We start from the raw sequence: 18,998 nt of genomic DNA, 5'->3' as shown, positions 1-18,998 counted from the left end.
GCATCTATTACTTTAAAATTAAGATTTTTAAGCATAATAAACCATAATCCACATAAAGGTCTATAGCCAAAGTAGAAGCAAAAGAAGACATTAGGTACCAGAGTAAAATCTGTTGTTAAAATCGTTCTAGAAATTTAAACTTGGGGAAGAAAAATTGTGCATGCTAGCTGATTTCAATTGCCAGTTTCAGTTTCAAATAGTGGGAGAATATCTGCTAAAATTATTGAAACAGAGACCACTGAAAAATAGGGCACTCTGAAGCAAATTTCCACTATCAGGGTAGCCCCACCAGCCCAACAGATAGCATAACAGGTAGGGTTCCATTGCACAGGAAAGTGAGCGGGTCTGTATTTCTGTATGCCACAGAACACTGGTCCACAGGGGCTCCATTCACTGAGACAATAGAGAGATAGTGGGCAGGAAGGTCATATGGTTGGTGGATCCACTACTACATAGTTGCACGGGCTGCAGACCCCTACGTCACTCTGTGCACATATGAGGTATCACAGGGACTGCATAGACTCCTGAAGACCAAACTAATTCCACTGTCAGGAAAGTTTTGTCTAAACTCTGTTAGTGATTGACTTGGGTCCTGAAGCATGGCTGATGTACCTCAACTCAACCAAAAAACCCCAACAAAAACTAGTCAGTGAAATTGTGAATGGTCATTCTTCAAAACAATATCTAATGCTTCTGGAATCCTATTGAGCTACACCTCTACCTCGATATAACGCAGTCCTCGGGAGCCAAAAAAAATCTCACCGTGTTATAGGTGAGACCACATTACATCAGGGTAGGGAGAGGAACCACTTTTTACTGCTCCTCGCCCCAGCTTCTCTCCCCCCTCCCCACCCTCCAGGCTTGCCACGCCGATCAACTTTTTGGCCCGGCAAACCTGGAGGGGAGAGGGGAGCACGGAGTGGCACGCTCAGGGGAGGAGATGAGCTGGAGCGTGGAGCGGTTCCTCTGTGTCCCGCCCACCTTCTCCCAGCTCACCTCTGCTCCATTTCCCACGAGCACGCCACAGCTCCGCTCCTCCCCCCAGGCTTGCCACGCCAATCAGCTGTTTTGCACAGCAAGCCTGGGAGGGAGGAGAAGCAGAGCTGAGCGGCAAGCCTAAGTGGAAGGTGGTGGAGGCAGAGGTGATCTGGGGCAGGAGGTCCGGAGCAAGTAAGGGGGGGGAGGAGGAGCATGCAGAGGAACCGCTCTCCACCCCAGCTCACCTCCGCCTCCCATGAGCACGCCGCTCAGCTCTGCTTCTCCTCCCTCCCAGGCTTGCCGTGCAAAACACTTGATTGGTGCGGCAAGCCTAGAAGGGAGGGGAGAGAAGCAAAGCTGCGGTGCACTCGTGGGAGGAGGCGGAGCAGAGGTGAGCTGGGGCGGGGGGACCTGGGGAGGGCTACAGCAAGTAACAGGGGGGCGCAGAGGAACCGCTTGCGGTAACATGAATTTAGATATAACGAAGTACAGCAGGCCTGTCCCCTGGAACGCTGCTTTACTGCGTTATATCAGACCGCCTTATATTGGGGTAGAAGTGTATTTGCAGAAGTGTGTGTTGTGGTAGGAGATTATACACTTTAGTTACACTTTCTGTTAAGCCTCGTTTCATATATAAAATCCCATCATTCCCCTAATCATCTGTTCAAATTGCATAATCAAAAAACCCCAAACAAAAAACCAACCAACAAAAGAAAAAACAGCTTCTATGTAGAAAGAGACTGAAAATTATACCTATCAGTTCAGCTGGTTTATTTGGTCTCTTGTTAATGAAGGTTTCAAATGCTTCTTTCATAGCATTGACAAATTTCTCATTCTTCAGAAAGCAGACATCAATAATATGGTCAACTTTATCCTTAAAATCTAGCAGCTCTTGGACCATAGTTTTGTCTTTTTCTGGGTTAATTACTATAGTGCTACCAAATGCCTGAAAAACAAAAATTCACCCTTCAATCAAAATTCTAAATACCATATCCAAATGAAATCTTCAAACAAAAGTTGGATGATGTAAAAGTTTAGATTTTACAATGAAAAAATGTTTGCTTCCCTAACACAACAATAATTAAAATGGCAGAATGTACTTGCTACACACAGATAGTTATTTTATATTTTGAATCACCATACTAAGATAGACAGCAATTAAAAAAAAAAAATCAAATGGCTGAAGTCAGTATATAGCAGAACTTGCATTTCAGAAGAGACGCAAACACAATGATAAGCCAACTTTATGGTACAAACACTTAAAGATGATAGTCAAACTATATACGACCAAAATATTACATGCTGTAAGGACTCATTCCTACAGAGACTTACATGGGCAAGACTCCCAGTGAAGTCAATTTCACCACAACAGTAATACAAAGCACTCTCCTACCAAAGTTAGGATGCCTGTGTGACAATATTATTAAAGTTACAGAATCATCTGCCCACTGAACACTGAAGTCAATGGGAGTTTTCCTATGAATAAATGAAGGATAATAAAGGTCTTTAGTGTTGTAATCTAGTATGTATGTATGTCCTTTGCTTTTTAAGTAGCTTTCCCCCCCTAAATCTACCACTCAATTAAAGCAGAGAATGTAAGTGTAGGCTAGAGCAATAGACTGTGGTGATACTCTACTCACACACTCAGGACTACAAATACTGCATGTATGAAAGCGTATTCCACTTAATAAGCAAAAACTTTACATTTGTTGCTGAAAGTTAGTACTTTTGGATTTTTTTCTATGTGCAACACAAGGCAACAGCAAACTAACAAAACCCCACATATGCTGTTGGCAGCAGACTGCTCTTTCAGACAAGATCCTAGCCTGGCAATATCCATGATGCTGGTGCACAGACAAAAGTAATCAAAATACAATCACGTAAGTGTCACTGTTAGAAATAGAGAAGTGTTTTTCTTTGGTACACATAAATCAGTCGGAATTAACATTTTAAATTCCAAATTTCTCAGTGGACTTTTCTGAACAAACCAGTGGAAACCCAAAGAGTTAACTATAAAAAAATATAACTGGCAGTATCACTTAAGGTGGTGGTGTAGACCAAGACTATGTCAGTATAACTATGTTGTTCAGAGGCGTGGAAAATCCACACCCGAGTGACAGTTCTACCAACCTAGCCCCCTGGCGCAGACAGCGCCATGTCGATGGAAGGGCTTCTCCCATAGACATAGTCATCACTTCTCGGAGGTAGAGTTCCTATGCCAACGGGAGAAGTTCTTCCGTCGGCGTAGGTAGGGTCATCATTAAGCACTACGGCTCTGTAAGTGTAGACAAGGTAAACTTGACCTGGAAATAAAGGTATAAATGACAGCCAATGTTATTCTAAAGTGACAAGAAGATACCAGGAATGTGTCTTTCCTCGACTAATACACGTTTTTCTGTGTAAACCAAAAACAAAAATCCAGATTTTGGAATGATAGATACTTCAAGACAACATTCAATTATTCTAAAACAATACATCATTCCCAGTGCAATTTCACAGGTTGTTCAGTTGCATATAAGCATGCTGTTTAAAAGTTTCCAAGTCATCTGTTAAAACTATGTTGCATCTTTCTAAGCAGTAATACTTGTTTATGAAAAGACATGTTTTGTGGACAATCCTCAGTGATTATAAAAAGTCAGTACAAGATCCTTGATATATATCAGTACCTTTATGTATTCAATCCAATGCTGTAAGAGAACTTGCACTCCACCCCGGACCCGACTGAACAACTGATATAGAAGAGACAAGTCTTGAATTCTGTTTTCATCAAGAAGGTGGTTTAAACCTGTGAGTTTGAAAGTTTAAACATCTAAAAAAGGTATAATCATCAGAAATGATCCATGCATGCTACTGGAATGAAAAGAACTTCAAATTTCATGTTAACCCAGCCATATTATCACTCAATATATCCATTTCTTCTCCAATGCAAGAGTTTGTCGATTTTTTTTTTTTTGGACAGTCAAACTGGATACACAACAAAAAATAGAATGGCAGTCTGAATTAACTCTGTACCTAAAAGCCCTTGTTTAATTGGGCCACGTATCTTGGACTATCGAATTATACATAACTGTCTCATCATATAAGCTTTGCTCACTCATACTTCATTGCTCCTTTAAATTCAGTAACAAAAAAAGTTTATGCTCCATTAGCCCCTGGGAAGCTTTGCTTGGAAGCTCAGAAGTCCTAAACCTCAATTTTTGCAGAAAATTAAGCTTTATAACCCTATAAAAATGCAAGTCTCTTCATGTAGCCAAGCAGCATCTTCATCTTTCATATTAACCTCTTGGTAGCAGATGTCTGAAAAAACCACAGCAGAGTCCAGGGACATCACATAAGTAAGAATCCCCAAATCCCTCCTCCCAGCTACTAGAAGTGAGGGTAACAGGTGGGGCAGGGCTTCTTAACAGAACACCCTCCCACACCAATACCCACACACCATTTGGCTAACTGGTGTCTAGTAATTTTCAAGTCAAAGGAAAAATATTAAAGCATATTAGATGAACAACTGGTGCAGACTGCACTCATGTATCCATTATTCACCTCCATTGGAGCACATATGGTCCCATGACCAAGAGGAGAGATTATTACAGGGCTAAAGCCATGTATCTTAACTGTTTTTGCCTTCTTTAGAGTACAACAGCATGTTTGCTTGCTAATCCTGAATGGTCTCCCTTGCTACACTGGGCCCTAACACAAAGGCTACCCCCACTCGTGATCTTCAAAATGTTACCTGAATCCTCAACCCAACATCCGTATTTTAATTTGAGTTTTCCTTCTGCTCTGCAATGTATTTGAAGACACCATTGTGGCTCCTTACCTCTGACAAGGAGAATGGGACTTGCCCTCCTGCAAAATGTTCAGTGCTATTTCATGAACTGAGTAGCAAGGAGTGTTAAAGAATGATGTGGCTTGTGTCCTCCCCCAGCACCCGAATGTGTCACTTTCTTTTCAGCACAGGAATGAAAGCCCCGAAGCAGTAATTAGAAACATTTCTATAAAGAAGAAAGATTACCTTTCTGAAGAATGGCTGTTAAATGTTCACCTAGCAGTTGCTTTTCTACAGTAGCAATTAGTGGCTTCCTATAGAAGAAATGTTTAGAATTACTTTTCCTTTTTCTATCACTAACAGTTTTAAATCCCATTTGAAGAACAGACTAGCCTGACTTAAATCTACACTTGGCATTTGGTAGGGTCCTGATCAATAACTCAGGGCTGTTTGTTTAATAAATACATTTAACCTGTTTCCCCCAGTAGGTGACTCTACACGCTGGTTGCTGACTAGTGATTTATAGTAAACTCATCACTATGGTATCTGAGTGCCTCACGCTGATGCACAAGATGGATCTCATCAGGGCAGAAAGTTAAGGAAGCAGCTCCTCAGGGAATATGCTTCCTCCAACCTCACACAAGAGGGCATTCAGGCCTTTCAAGAGACCATAAAGCAAGGAGACAGTGACCAGGAAGGGGCAAAGATGACAGGTATTTGAACCAACAGCTCCTAAATTAGAATGGGGACTTTGCTAATAATGGACTCAAGAAGAAGGGATCCACTGAAGGATCTAGCAGCCTCTAACTCTTGTGGCTGAGGGAGTGGAGACAGCAGGACTGGAGCAAGAGCATACACAGCAGTCCCAAATCCCCTCCCTCAGAGAGTTCATCTCTGGTGCTGCCTCCTCATTCACTAGAGCAGCATTTCTCAAATGCACCCACCAGATTTTTTTTTGTGGCCACGAAAGCCTCCAAAGCATGGGTGGAGATTTTTTGGGGGCGGGGGTGTGGGGGAGGAGAGGGAGCAGAAGCCTCTCCCTGCAGCATCCAGCTGTTGCTCCTGAATAATTGTTACCAAGGGCAGCAAGACGCACTGCCTGGGTGTTTGTTTTGGTGCCGTCAGCAGGGATCAGTGTCCTGCACCATGCAGCCTCCTCAGGGGCTCCAAGCAGCCCTTCTGGAGACACATGGGGCTGGTGTCCACAGCCCCAGAGACAGCTATGGTGTTCAGTCATTGGGGCACTCCTCTGCTCCCGCTTGGCTGGGGCTTCGGGAGCCTGGGACTCTACAGGTAGCCAGTGAGTTCCTGACACACCTTCCCTGGGATGGGCTCTTGCTGAAGAACTACGGTGGGCAGGGACAGCGAGACTAGTTTGTCAGAGTGGCCAGCAGCAAGAGCTCTGGCCACAATCTGAGGCCACCAAAATATTTCTTGGGAGAACCCCTGCACTATAGTAAGAGGCTGCTATATTATTCAGTGGCCTGCTCCCTCCCAACTCCAACGTAAGACCTGCTGCCCATGTATTTAAAGAGGGCCATACATCCTGTTGCAGGTCTCCTCTTCCTCCCAGTAACCACAGCAGTGGCCTCAATGTATGTCTCAGTAGGGGAATTCCAGCATCCCCACTAGCCACCTCCTGCACCTGAGTCCATCCCGAAAGGTAATCTTCATTTTAAGTTTCCAGGGTGATGACTGTGTTATCTAAGAAACTGACATTCAAGGGGTTTTCTTCCTTGAATGGTATTTACATCCTTCAACTAGCTTAGAGAGTTTTCCTTCTGAGAATATCCAATAACTATTGCAGGCCTCTCTCTACTTTCGTTAGGAAGGTAACTGGGTATTTGCTCATATAGGTAGTTGCCACTGCTAGTAGGAACACAGGCTCTCTCCCCTAAAATGTCCCACAATTCAAATTAATTGCCCAAAAGTCAAATCAGCCTCTAATCTGAACCACTCCAGTTAGCTGTGCAAAATAAGACAATGATTGATTGGCTCCAAGTAGTATTAGAGAAGAGGAGGAAGCATTTGGCAGCTTACTATTTGTATACAAATGTAATGCAAGTTTGTCAATAACTATAGTTATTTTGTGTGGCAAAAGCCTTCAATAGGATTAGAACCAAATGGCTAAAGATACCAAGCCAAGGCAGATCACACACTTACTGTGTACTTTGATCCAAGTATGTGATAATTCTGTCTGCTTCTTCTTCTAATCGCTTGTTGACATGATGAAGATACTCTGGAACCTGAAAAGACGAAAGGAAGTTATTTTACTGTTTACATAATGAAGAAATGTTGAAGAGACGGCAGCAGCTACAGAGCAATTTTGGGACCAAGAACACCAGGCCCTAGAGTGATGGTGCTTGAGTACATTTGCCACCAGTACAGTCTTTGAGAAGGTAAATGTGTGGGTCACACTATTGCTGAGAATATTTCCTGCTATCCTGATGTATGAGAATAATAAAATAGTAAAACATAATAAATGGAGATATACCTATCTCCTAGAACTGGAAGGGACCTCGAAAGGTCATTGAGTCCAGCACCCTGACTTCACTAGCAGGACCAAGAGAATGCATTACAGGTACACATTATTTTACTCTCTCTTAGCTAAGATGTTTCATCAGTGGCTGCAAACAAGAGGAAAAAGATTAAAACATAAAATACCTCTCGTTCTTGCATAAGCCTCTGCCCCTCTGCTGCATACAGACGATTAGTCTCTTCCAAGAATCTATGTTCAAAAGAATCTTGATAAATCTAGGGAATAAAGAATTCAGTTTAAAGCAATTTATCCTTGAATACAAGTGTGATGCTTTTTTCAGTTTTCTGCAAACTGAAGAAAATGTACTCACCTGCAAATCAGAAAGCATACTTAGAAGGCTTCGGAGCAAACTCCTATCAATAGCCTCACCATTTCTTTCCCTCTCAATCAGGAGAAGAATGCCATCAATGGTCTTGTTCTGAACTTTCTGATCGCTAATTATATGAGTCCTAAATAACTCTAAACCCATATCCCTAAAAAGACAAAAAAGCCTATTAAATAATTTGCATCAGAATCATCCCTGATTTTTTATTTTTAACCATTACAATAAAAACAACAGCACATGTTCTCAATTCTGATGCTCAAATATTTACTTTCTCAGAGTTTCCTAAGCCATTTCAGAGGTGTGAAAATGCACACATACAACAATAGGCAACTATCTAAAGTAAAATTCTTGTACACGTTCTCATATCTGCATATACAAGTGAGATTTATTTTTGATAATCACCTTGTTTTAGGACACTAACCATTCTTAGCTTGGATTAGCTGGATTTAGAAAGATTAAAAACTGATATGCCTTAAAAAGTGTTTCCTCAGTTTAATATTAAGACTAGCATATATTCAAAGATAAAGCAGTTTTGTCATAAGAACTAAGCATGGAATGGAAGCCAGGGTTCTAATCTCAGCTCTATCACTGGGTGTCCTTAGCCAAAGATTTTAAATGATGAATGGTGATATGGAGGCAGGATCTCAGTTTGGGTGTCCAACGTGATGCCTTAAATGGGTCTGATCTGAGAGTGGGTACTCGGTACTTTTTGAAAAGTTAGACCCTTAAGGTACATCAAGTTGGATGCCCCAAAACTGAGGCATACAATCATTGCAATTCACTTTGAAAATCCTGACTGTAACATCTCATTGATCATGTCTTCACTATGAGCTAGGGGTGTGATTTCCCAGCTCATATACACTTACTTGCGCTAGCTTGATGAGAGCTATTCTGAATATAAATAGCAACGTGGCCATGGTAGCAAAGGCAGTGGCATGGCTTAGCCCAGGGGTCCCCAAGGCGGTGCCCGTGGGTGCCATGGTGCCTGCTGGGGTGTCTAAGTGCACCCGCGTATTGGCCGGTGGATGAGCATCCACCGAAACACCACCGATAAGCAGCATCATCCCACGCCTCTGGATGACGCTGCTTGTCGGTGGAGATGCCTATTGATGTTGCCACTTGCTGGCAGCATTTCGGCAGATGCTAGTCCGCCACCATGGTCCTCCGTGGCTCGTCGTCTGGCACCCGCCAGACAAAAAAGGTTGGGGACCACTGGCTTAGCCATATTGAATACACCCTGCCTGTAGGTATGGACTTGTCATGGGTAAGCCATGCTGTTGTGGCCTCTGCTACTGCAGCTACACTGCTATTTATACTTGCACTAGTTCTCATTGAGCTAATGTGAGTATGTGTAGATGATCTGGAAATCACAGCTCTAGCTGGTACTGTAGATGTAATCTTAGTTTACCCCTTTATAAAATTAGGAGTTGTATATATTCGTTATCCAATATATTTAAAGCATTGTATCTTTAGAATGTTACAGATGTAACAAATATTCTCACTACTTTTGATAACCAGATGTGTAGCCAATGACCCTTTGACCCTATATCCTGGCTTTTCAATTACTGAAAAGGCTTTCTTGTATTATGCAAACTGGAGTTAGATGGTATCAGTTCAGTTAAAATTTGGTATTAGTCAATGCAAAACTCACATTTCATGGAAATAAATTCAAAATCTCTCTCTCTCTTCAAAAAGGACAGAAAATTATAAGCTAGCTGCAATTCCTGTATTTCAAATAGTAAGACTGTATGAAAGTTTTTTTTTAAAAAATCTATTTTATTCTTTGCATCCTTACCAAATAGATGGCAGCATTGAATTTTGAAGAACATAAGTTCGATCCAGGAACAAAAAGATACTCCTAATCATGATCTGTTGGGGAAGGAGGGAAAAAATCATCAGCATTTTTATATCAGTTGAAATTGAAATGCCATATACCTATATACGTGTATGTGCCAAAATTACCAACAATTTCAGGAGTGTTCTGCATTTATTAGTATGCCGTGGGATGTTTTAAGTAAGATGATCAACATGACATTTAGTATTTGATTTAGGGTGAGAAAGAATTCAAAATATCATTTAGATATGAACCAATGGTACAATTAGAATTAGTCTCTGAGTTACAAACAAGAAGGAAAGGGCTAGCATATACACATGCAATGTGTGTTTCAAATGTTTATTCAAGATCAAAACTATATGTTCGGAAGTACATCTCAGGGAAGTGCTTTCAAACCTTCTTTTCTAACAAGTTAGATGTCATTTCCTCCTATAAAGGAAGCCTTTACATTAGATATCAGATAACAGTTCAGAAGCACAAAGTGTATTTGTAAAAAAGAAAAATATGAGAGAGAAGTAAACTGTCAGGAATAGACAGGTTTGTTTTTAAAAGAAAAAAACAACAACTTACCATTTGTCTGCAGTGATCTTGCCAACATTTGTCTATTTTCTTTAGAAAAAGAACACTGTCCAGCGAATCCATGAAAAGGCAGTTAAGAAAATTATGACAAAAGTCCCATAGCTGACATTAGTTACATAAAAAGCTCAACAATACTGGTTTGCTTTTGCATCATACTTTCAGTAGACTGCATCACAAATTCACTAGCTACCTTTTGGAAAGGATCACCATTTTTTTCCCATATGCTATCTTTCATTTCTATTAGAGTCACGGTTAACAACAGTATTTCAAAACCAGGGTAAAATTATTAGAAGCACCTAAAATTGCTCAGGAGCTTAAGTCCCATTATCAAAAACAAAAGATTTTGGACTCAGAAGCCTAATCTACGTTAACAATAGTACTTTGTTAGCTTATGGAAAATTTCCATTATATGTTGTTTTATTCAGATACAATGATTTAACTAAAGTGTAAACATACAGAATGTTACAGTTTCAGGCCATATTTTCAGAGGGACTCAAGTTAACAAAGTTTGCACACGAGATCATTTCCAAGCACAAATGTGAGAATTAAGGTGTCTAATACCAAACATGTGACCCCAAATCCTATAGGTACATATCTAAATGTAATATTTGCATCCACACTTTATTGTGGGTACAAAATATGCAGGTGTAAAATTAGTGGGTTATTGAAAGTCTGCCTCTTACTAAAATACTAGCAATAGCCCATTTTCCGTTTCAGCCGGAATGCTTTAAAGATCCCAAACCAGTAACTGAGTACCAGATATTTCTATAGACTCTTAATACAGTTCAAAACTAAAGCTGCTGAAATTATTTCTCTCTTTGTTCAGCTGCACATAAAGCAGTTTCAGGTATCTTCCTTTGCTTTACAACAGTTGATGCCATTGCTAATACTTAGAAGATGCTATAGAAGTGCGTTATAAATAAAACGGTTCAGGGACTGCATTCATTTTGCTTCACTGTTCTCTGTGAAGATCTCAAATGGCTTTACAAAAACTTGTCTTATAGTTTGGCAGAAACAGAAAGAACAGCCACAATGCCAAACTATATAAGATAACGCTACCTCCCCAATGCCATCAACTGATGCACAAGAAACATGACTTCTGAGATTGGCAGGTGAAAAGACTTTCAGTTAAAGGATATTCTCTGAACTGGTGAATTTGTGCTTTGATGTGGTCTTCACAAATCTGTCTTAATTGTTTATACAAGTTTGCAGAAATCTTGTAGGAGCAGAGATTTTCAACAGCCTAAAATAAATAATGAAACAGATATAGCAAGATAAATATGAATTTCTCCATATGGCTTCCATAAAAAAAAAAAATAGCATGATATGTTTGTTTTTGATCCTTGAGCAAGATCTACCTGCTCTTGAACTTTACATTACATACTGCTGATTACAGAGCACAGGAGATGTATGAAGCACTTTACAGCAATAAGAAGACACAAAAAGGGCCTGCCCCTAAATAGTTCACAACCCATGGGTCTACAGGCTTCATTGGGAGTCTTAACATACATCTATACTGGAATAAAAGGACCTGTGGCACAGCCACAGCTGGTCTGAGTCAACTGACTCATGCTCACAGGGTTTGGGCTGCCGGGCTAAAAACTGTTGTGTAGATGTCTGGGCTCATGCTAGAGTCTGGGACCCTTACCACCCGGGAGGCCCCATGGTTTGGGCTCCAGCCTGAGCCTGAATTTCTGTGCAGCAATTTTACAACCCTGCAGCCAGAGCCTTGTGAGCCTGAGACAGCTGACTCACACCAGTTGCAGATGCTTAATTGCTGTGTAGACATATATTAAGTGCCCAAGTGAGAAATGGAGGATTTGTCCCTAAAGGAACAAAGGTAGTTCAATTTTCCAGCAGTTTATGGGTTTTATTACTTTGAAGCACAGACACTTAAGGTTTTATTTCAGGAGCTACTAAACTTACCAAGCCATTTGCTGTTCCAGTGGGAGAGACAGGGAAGCCTTAGTGCAAGAGAGCACAATTTCCAGTGTCACCTTTTCACACTCCCCACTTCAAGTTCCCTCTAAATCTTGAGGTATCCTGCAACATCTCTCCAGGTCACACAAGCCTAATTATGACCTCAGATTTTTTTGGTAGTGCTCTGTGTTCTATACTTTCTCAATAAAATATCTTAAACTACCTGAGTGTGATTTAGAAAAAATGAATGCATGCATCATGGATGTTTAAGTGGAGAGTAAAAGGCAGTTAAGATAAAGTCTGTAGGCATAATGGCAAAGTGAAGTGATGTTGCTTGTTATGTGGATGGACCCTCCACATAACAAGCAACCCAGATGTGGATGGTGTCTTCCTAATTTGTATTGATTGTGTTTAAATGAAATGCACATGAACAACTTTAACTGTTTGGTTAATAAGGTTTTTGTGTAAGAATATGTGGGTATCTGTAGAAGAGCTAATCTTTAGTTCCACATGTATTGTCTCCATCATTTTCAGACTGTATTTGCTCACTTCACTATTAACTCAGTGTGGGATCTGACAGTTAAGTTGGGTTCTTTCTAGCTTCTGCAACTACAGTAAAGACTCTACAGTCCAAAGTTATCAATTCTGTGAAATGAATGCTGCTCACTCACCCACAACTATATTAGCTCCAAAGGATGAACAGGGAGTAAAAAGGAGTACAAACTTCTTTTGTCAGAAACAGTTAACTCTGAATATATATGGGATGCAGATTTACTGAGTTAGAATTCATCATTTTTTCAATGCAGTTTTAGTCATGAAAGCAAGATGTATCAACAACACATATAATACAAAATGCTACATAAGCACAAAATGGTTGTTCTGGCTGCCGAGAAAGCCAGAACTGAATTTCCTGATATTTGAGAGTTCTTGAGAATTCTGTCTTGAGTTCGTTTTAGGAAAAAAAAAAAAAAAAAATTATGAATCTAACATAATGGTTTTCAACCATTTTTTATTTGCTGACCCCTAAAAATTTTTGAATGGAGGTGCAGACCCCTTTGGAAATCTTAGTTATAGTATGTGGACCCCCAAGGGTCCATGGACCACAGGTTGAAAACCACTGATCTAACAGAAAAACACTGTATGGTTCTTTGTTCAGTTTCATGGCATATGGGTTGGAGTTTTCTCTCTCTCTCATGGTACTATAGCCTACGTTGTCAGCTTCTAACTGACATCATTAAAATGTGAGAAGTCAGATCAAACTTTCAAGTAAACTCAGGATACAAAAAGTAACCCCTCTTCCACCCAAATGGGCTTTGAGGTGGGCGGAGAGGACTACTGGGGGCTGGAAATATGGAACACCACCTTCAAGCCAGATGCACAACCCCTCTGCAGCCATTCTTCTAGCTAATAAGCAGGGTTAACAATGGCTGGCTCTCCATAATCCGTAGGCAATGGTTTCTGACCAACTGATCAGCACCCCTCTTTGCCAGCCTATTTTGAGGTGTTAGAGAGTCGTCCCCCGCTCCCCCTCGACCGACCTTAGAAAACAGTAGCTGCATAAATATACGCTCCATTTCCCACTCTTTGCAAGGATGCAAGGACTTACGCACTTTGGAGGACTTTATACAGGCCCTTTATGAATGGATGGATTTCATCCCAGGTGTATTTACTTCAATGTATAATAAGTGAAATAAAACTCAGATTAATTTATTTTAATGTATGAAACTTCACACATATACATGTGCACATGCATGTATATCTGGAGTTCTACAATCGTATGTAGTGGAAAATTCACGACGCATGTGTGTCAAACAGGATTTTCAAACCTTTTGTTTTGACACAAGAAATCAAATACAAAATACATGCATTTTAATGGAGAAAAAATTCCACCCAAAGTATGAAATTTCAGAAAACACAGACAATTTTTTTTTTCCTTTTTAAAATAGGCAGGTAGAGGGAATTTCCACTGAAAACTGTGTCCTTTTAAATGGAAGTATCTCCAACGATACTGTACAATTGCTACTGCAACATTGTACTAGATCAATATTTAAAACGATAGCAATAGCAGAATGTCTTGTGTGGTAACACTTCAAATAATGACACTACCTACTTGCTGTTCACAGAAGTGGGTTGTTCAGAATAAAAAGCCCTGCCTCGGGATTCTGCACACTCAGATTTATTAGCCATACTCAGACATGGGACCAAGGCTCCCCAGACCCATCTGGGTATTGTGAAGTTTACATTTGTTTTGGGGGAGGATAAGGAAGAAGAGAAGGTGGCGGGTGGGGAACCATACATTGCTGTCTGAGGCCACAGCAATGGGTTCTTCAAGAAATGCTTAAAAAGCTGACCTTTCTTATTGTAATCATACATTTAAACAGGGAATTATTGCCCAAGTCTAGGCCTCTACTTTTTAGTATTGATGTACTGAAGAAAATTATTCTGGCAAATAAATATTTGTATAAAGCTTTCAGTTCTCCAGGATTATTTAGCTGCTTATCTATGTGCACTCTTCCCCAGCTTCAATCTGAGAAGTAGAAGAACTAAGACAGCGCTAATGGCTAGTGGTCTAAAAAATTAAAGGCTTAAAAAAGATTCACTAGGTGGGATTTTACTGGCACACAGATGTGTCAAGCTAAAACCAAGAAGCTTAGCTCTGTTCAAAAACAAAATATGAATAAACCCTTTTGAAGAATGTGGGAAGGAACTTCTATAGGCTTTTTTTGTGCGATTCCTCTCTCTGCCTAGATAATGGTGTCTGCCAAAGCATATTTGGAATCAGATCCATTTACTAAGCAGCTGTTCACAAGCAGCACTGGTTTATTTAGCATTTAAAATACTAGCAATCGCTATTACTATTTTTAAATTAAGACATTTATTTTTAGATTCAACTTAGAGGGCAGTCAAGTATGAAGTGTCACAATTATTTAAATATATTTAAGGCAATAAGAACACTATGGCTGAGATTTTCAACATGTTAGGATATTCAAAGTCATAACAGACAAAGCAGTTGTAACTCATTCTCCTTGAGCATAAGTAGCACAGTGAAACGTGGTTTGATATCAACCTCTAAGAGGGCAAGTTCAAAGTTCACTTTGAAGTAGTGGCAAGGTTTTCAGTATGATTTTGTAGATAAAGGACATTTCAACTAGTTAACTGACGTGTTTGTCCTTTGAGTGGCAGATTAGCCCATGATTCATTTTATTTTTAAAAAACATGTTTATTTGTAGTTCTGCATTATTCAATACAGTATAAGCCTATTTGTACTGAGGTGAAATACCCTGAAATCAACAACTGCATATGTATCTAATTTGCCATCAATTCCTTCAAATGCTGCAAAGAAGGCATTCTTTATTGTGGAACCATGCATGTGCCAAACATGAAATTTCTCAACCTCACGGGGGTTGGAGGGGACAACATAGGAATGAACAAAAAAAAAAAAAATCAAAAAAAAAATAATCAGCCTATATTCAGGCAATTCAACCCATTCCAAACTTCAATAAGACCTAAAAATAGAATGTCATCACATATTTGCTGGAGTTCAAAATTCACCTTTTTGAGAAAAAAACATGAAAGCCCATCAAATGATAAAAGCTTGAAAATAGAACAAACAGAAGTACTTCTTTATAACTAGGTGCAGCACTAGGTGGTACAACCCCCCACCCTCCCTAAGTTTAGGAAGTCCCAGTTTTTGACTAAACAAATTTAGTTAAGTAACTGTACACAAAGAATGCAGAAACAGAAATGTAATTGTATAAGGACTGAAGAGCTTATTAAAAAAGGTCTAATACTCAATTTAGACCTGACAGCACTCTTTAAAAATAAAAACAAACAAACAAACAAACAAATAATCAGGGCAAAATAATCATGACTAATGACAGGGGAGGGGGGGAAGTAGTTTGAATGTTTTCACGGTCAAATATACATAATTCTAATGGCAAGCAATGACAACCAAATGAATATGATTTTCATGAGGAAATATGGTGATACATTTTACACCTACTTTAAAAGTTAATTTTTTTTTCAAATGGTTGTTTATGATCCTAAATTATGAACAGATTGTGTTTAGACAGACACAAATAGATTACATTTTAATCCAAGTTGCCCTTTTCTTACCTAAACACCAAATGTTTTAGGATTTCATGTTTCTCCTTGAGCAGCTACACAGCACAAACGCAAAAGCAGTAGTAAAGGGAATACAGCTCCTTGCCTTATTTAATTCATGTCAACTGTTGCAAGGGAAACCACACCTTAGATTATGCTCTTGGGAGGTAAAAAGGTTCTCAGTTCAACTTTAGCTCTTGCAAATCCTTTATTCTGGATTTTTAAAATTCACTTCGAGAAACTGTTCTAAGTAAATAGTTTGTTCACCAGGAAAGTAACTACTAATTGTCATATTTCCTTTTTGTTTTTTTAAATCATCATAAAAATCATTTTGAGAAATGAAAAATGAAGAGAGCAAATCCAGATTTTATTTAGACTGAAGGGCTTTAAAAATAGACTGGGCCCACTTACCTGATAGAGCTCTTCTAAATTGTACTTAATTGAAGTACTGTTTTGGATAGCTTCCACAGCTTCTTTCAGTTTTTGCCAGGTTTCATCTGTGTAGTTTTCAGGCAATTTAGGTTTATCTAGGATATAAACAAAGGTTGAGATCCTGTTAAAGGAGAGCAGAAAATTCTAGCTGTTTTATGATGTGAAGATGACAGATTTGCAAAAACACTCTAGCTTCCACTAAAACATACATGAAGAAAGTCTCTTTAGGCATTTATCAGATTCTGCTTTCATTGTTAGGTAGCAAGGAAATTCTAAATTTCAACTTGATTCTCAGTCTTCAAGTCACCTTGTTGTGCCTGCACATCACAGCACTTGTAGCAGATACCAGACACTGGTCTATAAACGCTGCAATACCTATGACTTCACAGTTTAAGTGAAAAAATATTTTCAGTCTATACTTTCATTAATACTGACTTTTTATTAGGCCAGCAGTACAGGACAAAATAATTAGAAAGTGACATACGGATTGATCATCATGCGTTGGTAAAATGGAGCCAGTTGTTTTTAGATCTATACGACAGATGTTCCAAGACAGACAACTGGATATATCTAGTAAGAACTTTGTAAATATTATGTACTACTCTTCCTCACGACCTGAAAAACATCTATACAATGGCCAGGTGGGAAACTGGTGAAGGAGACCCATCCCTTCAATTTTGCAGAGCTATAATTTATGCACACGCTATATTTACACAGGAATCATTATGATTATAGACCTTTGTTTGCAAAGAAAACCTTCCAATCTGAACCAATGCAGTGGTGTTTTCCAGGGTCTGGAGGTTCTGGGCAGCAGGTGTATGTTATGTTTTCAAGCCCTGTTCTTTATGTTTAAGTATATCAGACTTGGAAAGATTCAACTCCACTATCGTTTAGTACAGCCTTCTTCCACTGTACATTACCTTCAACAAAAAAGTATGTAAAACGGGTTAACAAAAATCTTCGAAGTCATATCCTCAGTGCTGCAGTGAGTTTAATTTTTAAATCATAAATCTAACCACAAAATGATTGCCTAAAGCAAGCTTATGGAAATATTTGGGGATTTTTTTAATGAAAAAAATGTAATATTAATTAGCTCAGTAACAGCATCCTGTGAGTAACACTAGCTTCTGTCAAGGGCTAGAAGTGCAGCTTAAGTGGAGACCTTAACACCTATGAGATGGAGAATCCCTTGTAGTGTTCAACAGGAACCCTTCTGAACAATTAACAAAAATGGATGAGATGCCTAAATGATTGATTTTCACTCTCTTTCAGCCAGGATCATAGCCACATCTCAAGGCATCAAAAAGTATCAGGGGTTTCAGGACAGAGCAGACTTAGAATTCTAAAAACAAAATATTTACGTTAAGTGATCATCTTTGCTCCAGGAGGAATATTAGGATAAGGGAGAGGAGGGAGTTTAAAGAGAAAGACATGCACCCTTTCAGGTCAAGTTTGGCCCACGGTTTAGGTTTTGCAAACCCAGTTTTTAAACAAAATTAAGACAACAGAAATTTGTGATTTTTTTTTTTTTTTTTGGAGGGGGGGAGTCATAATAGAGACAGGTATTTTGTTTTAAATATATAGTTCCTACAGTGTTGGCAATATTCCAGCATTATGCTAGTTTCCCATTCAGGTTCTTATGTACTAAGCAGAAATGTGATTAGCTCACTTTCACTGTCCAAGCTGAGTGAATTAAAAAAAGAAATGCATAAATAAAACAGTGAAAAGTTACTGTTTTTAAAATGTATTCTGTTCTAAGGTGTTATTAGTAACAGATACAGGTATAATTAAAAAAATATTTTCAAACTGTCATTTAATGCTGACTCAATAAATAGTAGTCACAGAGCTGGTACATTTTTGAAGTGTCAGACAACACAACAATTCATAATATGTAACAAGTGGTCAGAGGAATGTCTAATCTGTAACATTAACAAACATTAAGTAAGTTGTGAAAGGCTACTGCTCATATTCCGCTCACCGATGACCTGTAAGAGAAGCCATAAACAAAGACTAGACTTCACTATCATGCATCACCATCCTAAAATTCCAGAACTCAGTCAAACTAAATGAGGATAGTGCATTCCGGAGTAGGGTGGAAGAACTTTTCATAAGCGCTATCATGAATACCACAGAGCAGAGTTATAATCTAATTTGAGCACCATATATTAGCACTAGATATAGATGCACTACAAACTTACTGTCCTGAATAAGATAAAAAGCCCCTCTCCTCTTTTATATCTTTAAAGCATATGTAAAAGCACCTCAGTATCCTTTGGGATGCAAATGTTACATAAATCACCGTTTGCTCAATGTGAGGGAGGAGAATAGGGGTAGGGAATTAAGTTGTGAGACTAGCATGAGGTGGTGCAGAGGGAAGGAACAAGAAAAGCTGCATGACCCTTGGATTTTGCCCATGGTTTTCAGGTAAACTGACAGGCAGCTCCTTGAAAGCTATGCACATTCCCTGTTTGCTCCTATAATGGCCCATAATGCAGCTACTTGCTGAAATAGCTCTCAGGCA

At 39.3% G+C, this 18,998-nt stretch overlaps 1 protein-coding gene across 1 annotated transcript in view; it reads right to left on the bottom strand.

Moving 5' to 3' along the window:
- CUL4B (cullin 4B) overlaps positions 1-18,998 on the bottom strand; it is a 35,264-nt gene that overhangs the window by 13,950 nt on the left and 2,316 nt on the right. Inside the window, exons 3-12 of the mRNA XM_032767023.2 lie at positions 16,457-16,572; positions 11,161-11,264; positions 10,013-10,082; positions 9,404-9,477; positions 7,594-7,756; positions 7,409-7,498; positions 6,908-6,990; positions 4,991-5,058; positions 3,645-3,763; positions 1,732-1,924 (exon numbers count right to left, since the gene is read on the bottom strand). Of these exons, the coding sequence (XP_032622914.1) occupies positions 1,732-1,924; positions 3,645-3,763; positions 4,991-5,058; positions 6,908-6,990; positions 7,409-7,498; positions 7,594-7,756; positions 9,404-9,477; positions 10,013-10,082; positions 11,161-11,264; positions 16,457-16,572 (1,080 nt within the window). The remainder of the gene's footprint in view (positions 1-1,731; positions 1,925-3,644; positions 3,764-4,990; positions 5,059-6,907; positions 6,991-7,408; positions 7,499-7,593; positions 7,757-9,403; positions 9,478-10,012; positions 10,083-11,160; positions 11,265-16,456; positions 16,573-18,998) is intronic.

Source organism: Chelonoidis abingdonii, chromosome 8, assembly GCF_003597395.2.
Source record: "Chelonoidis abingdonii isolate Lonesome George chromosome 8, CheloAbing_2.0, whole genome shotgun sequence".
NCBI lineage: Eukaryota > Metazoa > Chordata > Testudines > Testudinidae > Chelonoidis > Chelonoidis abingdonii.
Note: the sequence above shows the minus strand (reverse complement) of the source record. Positions and strands in the feature narration are given on the sequence as shown.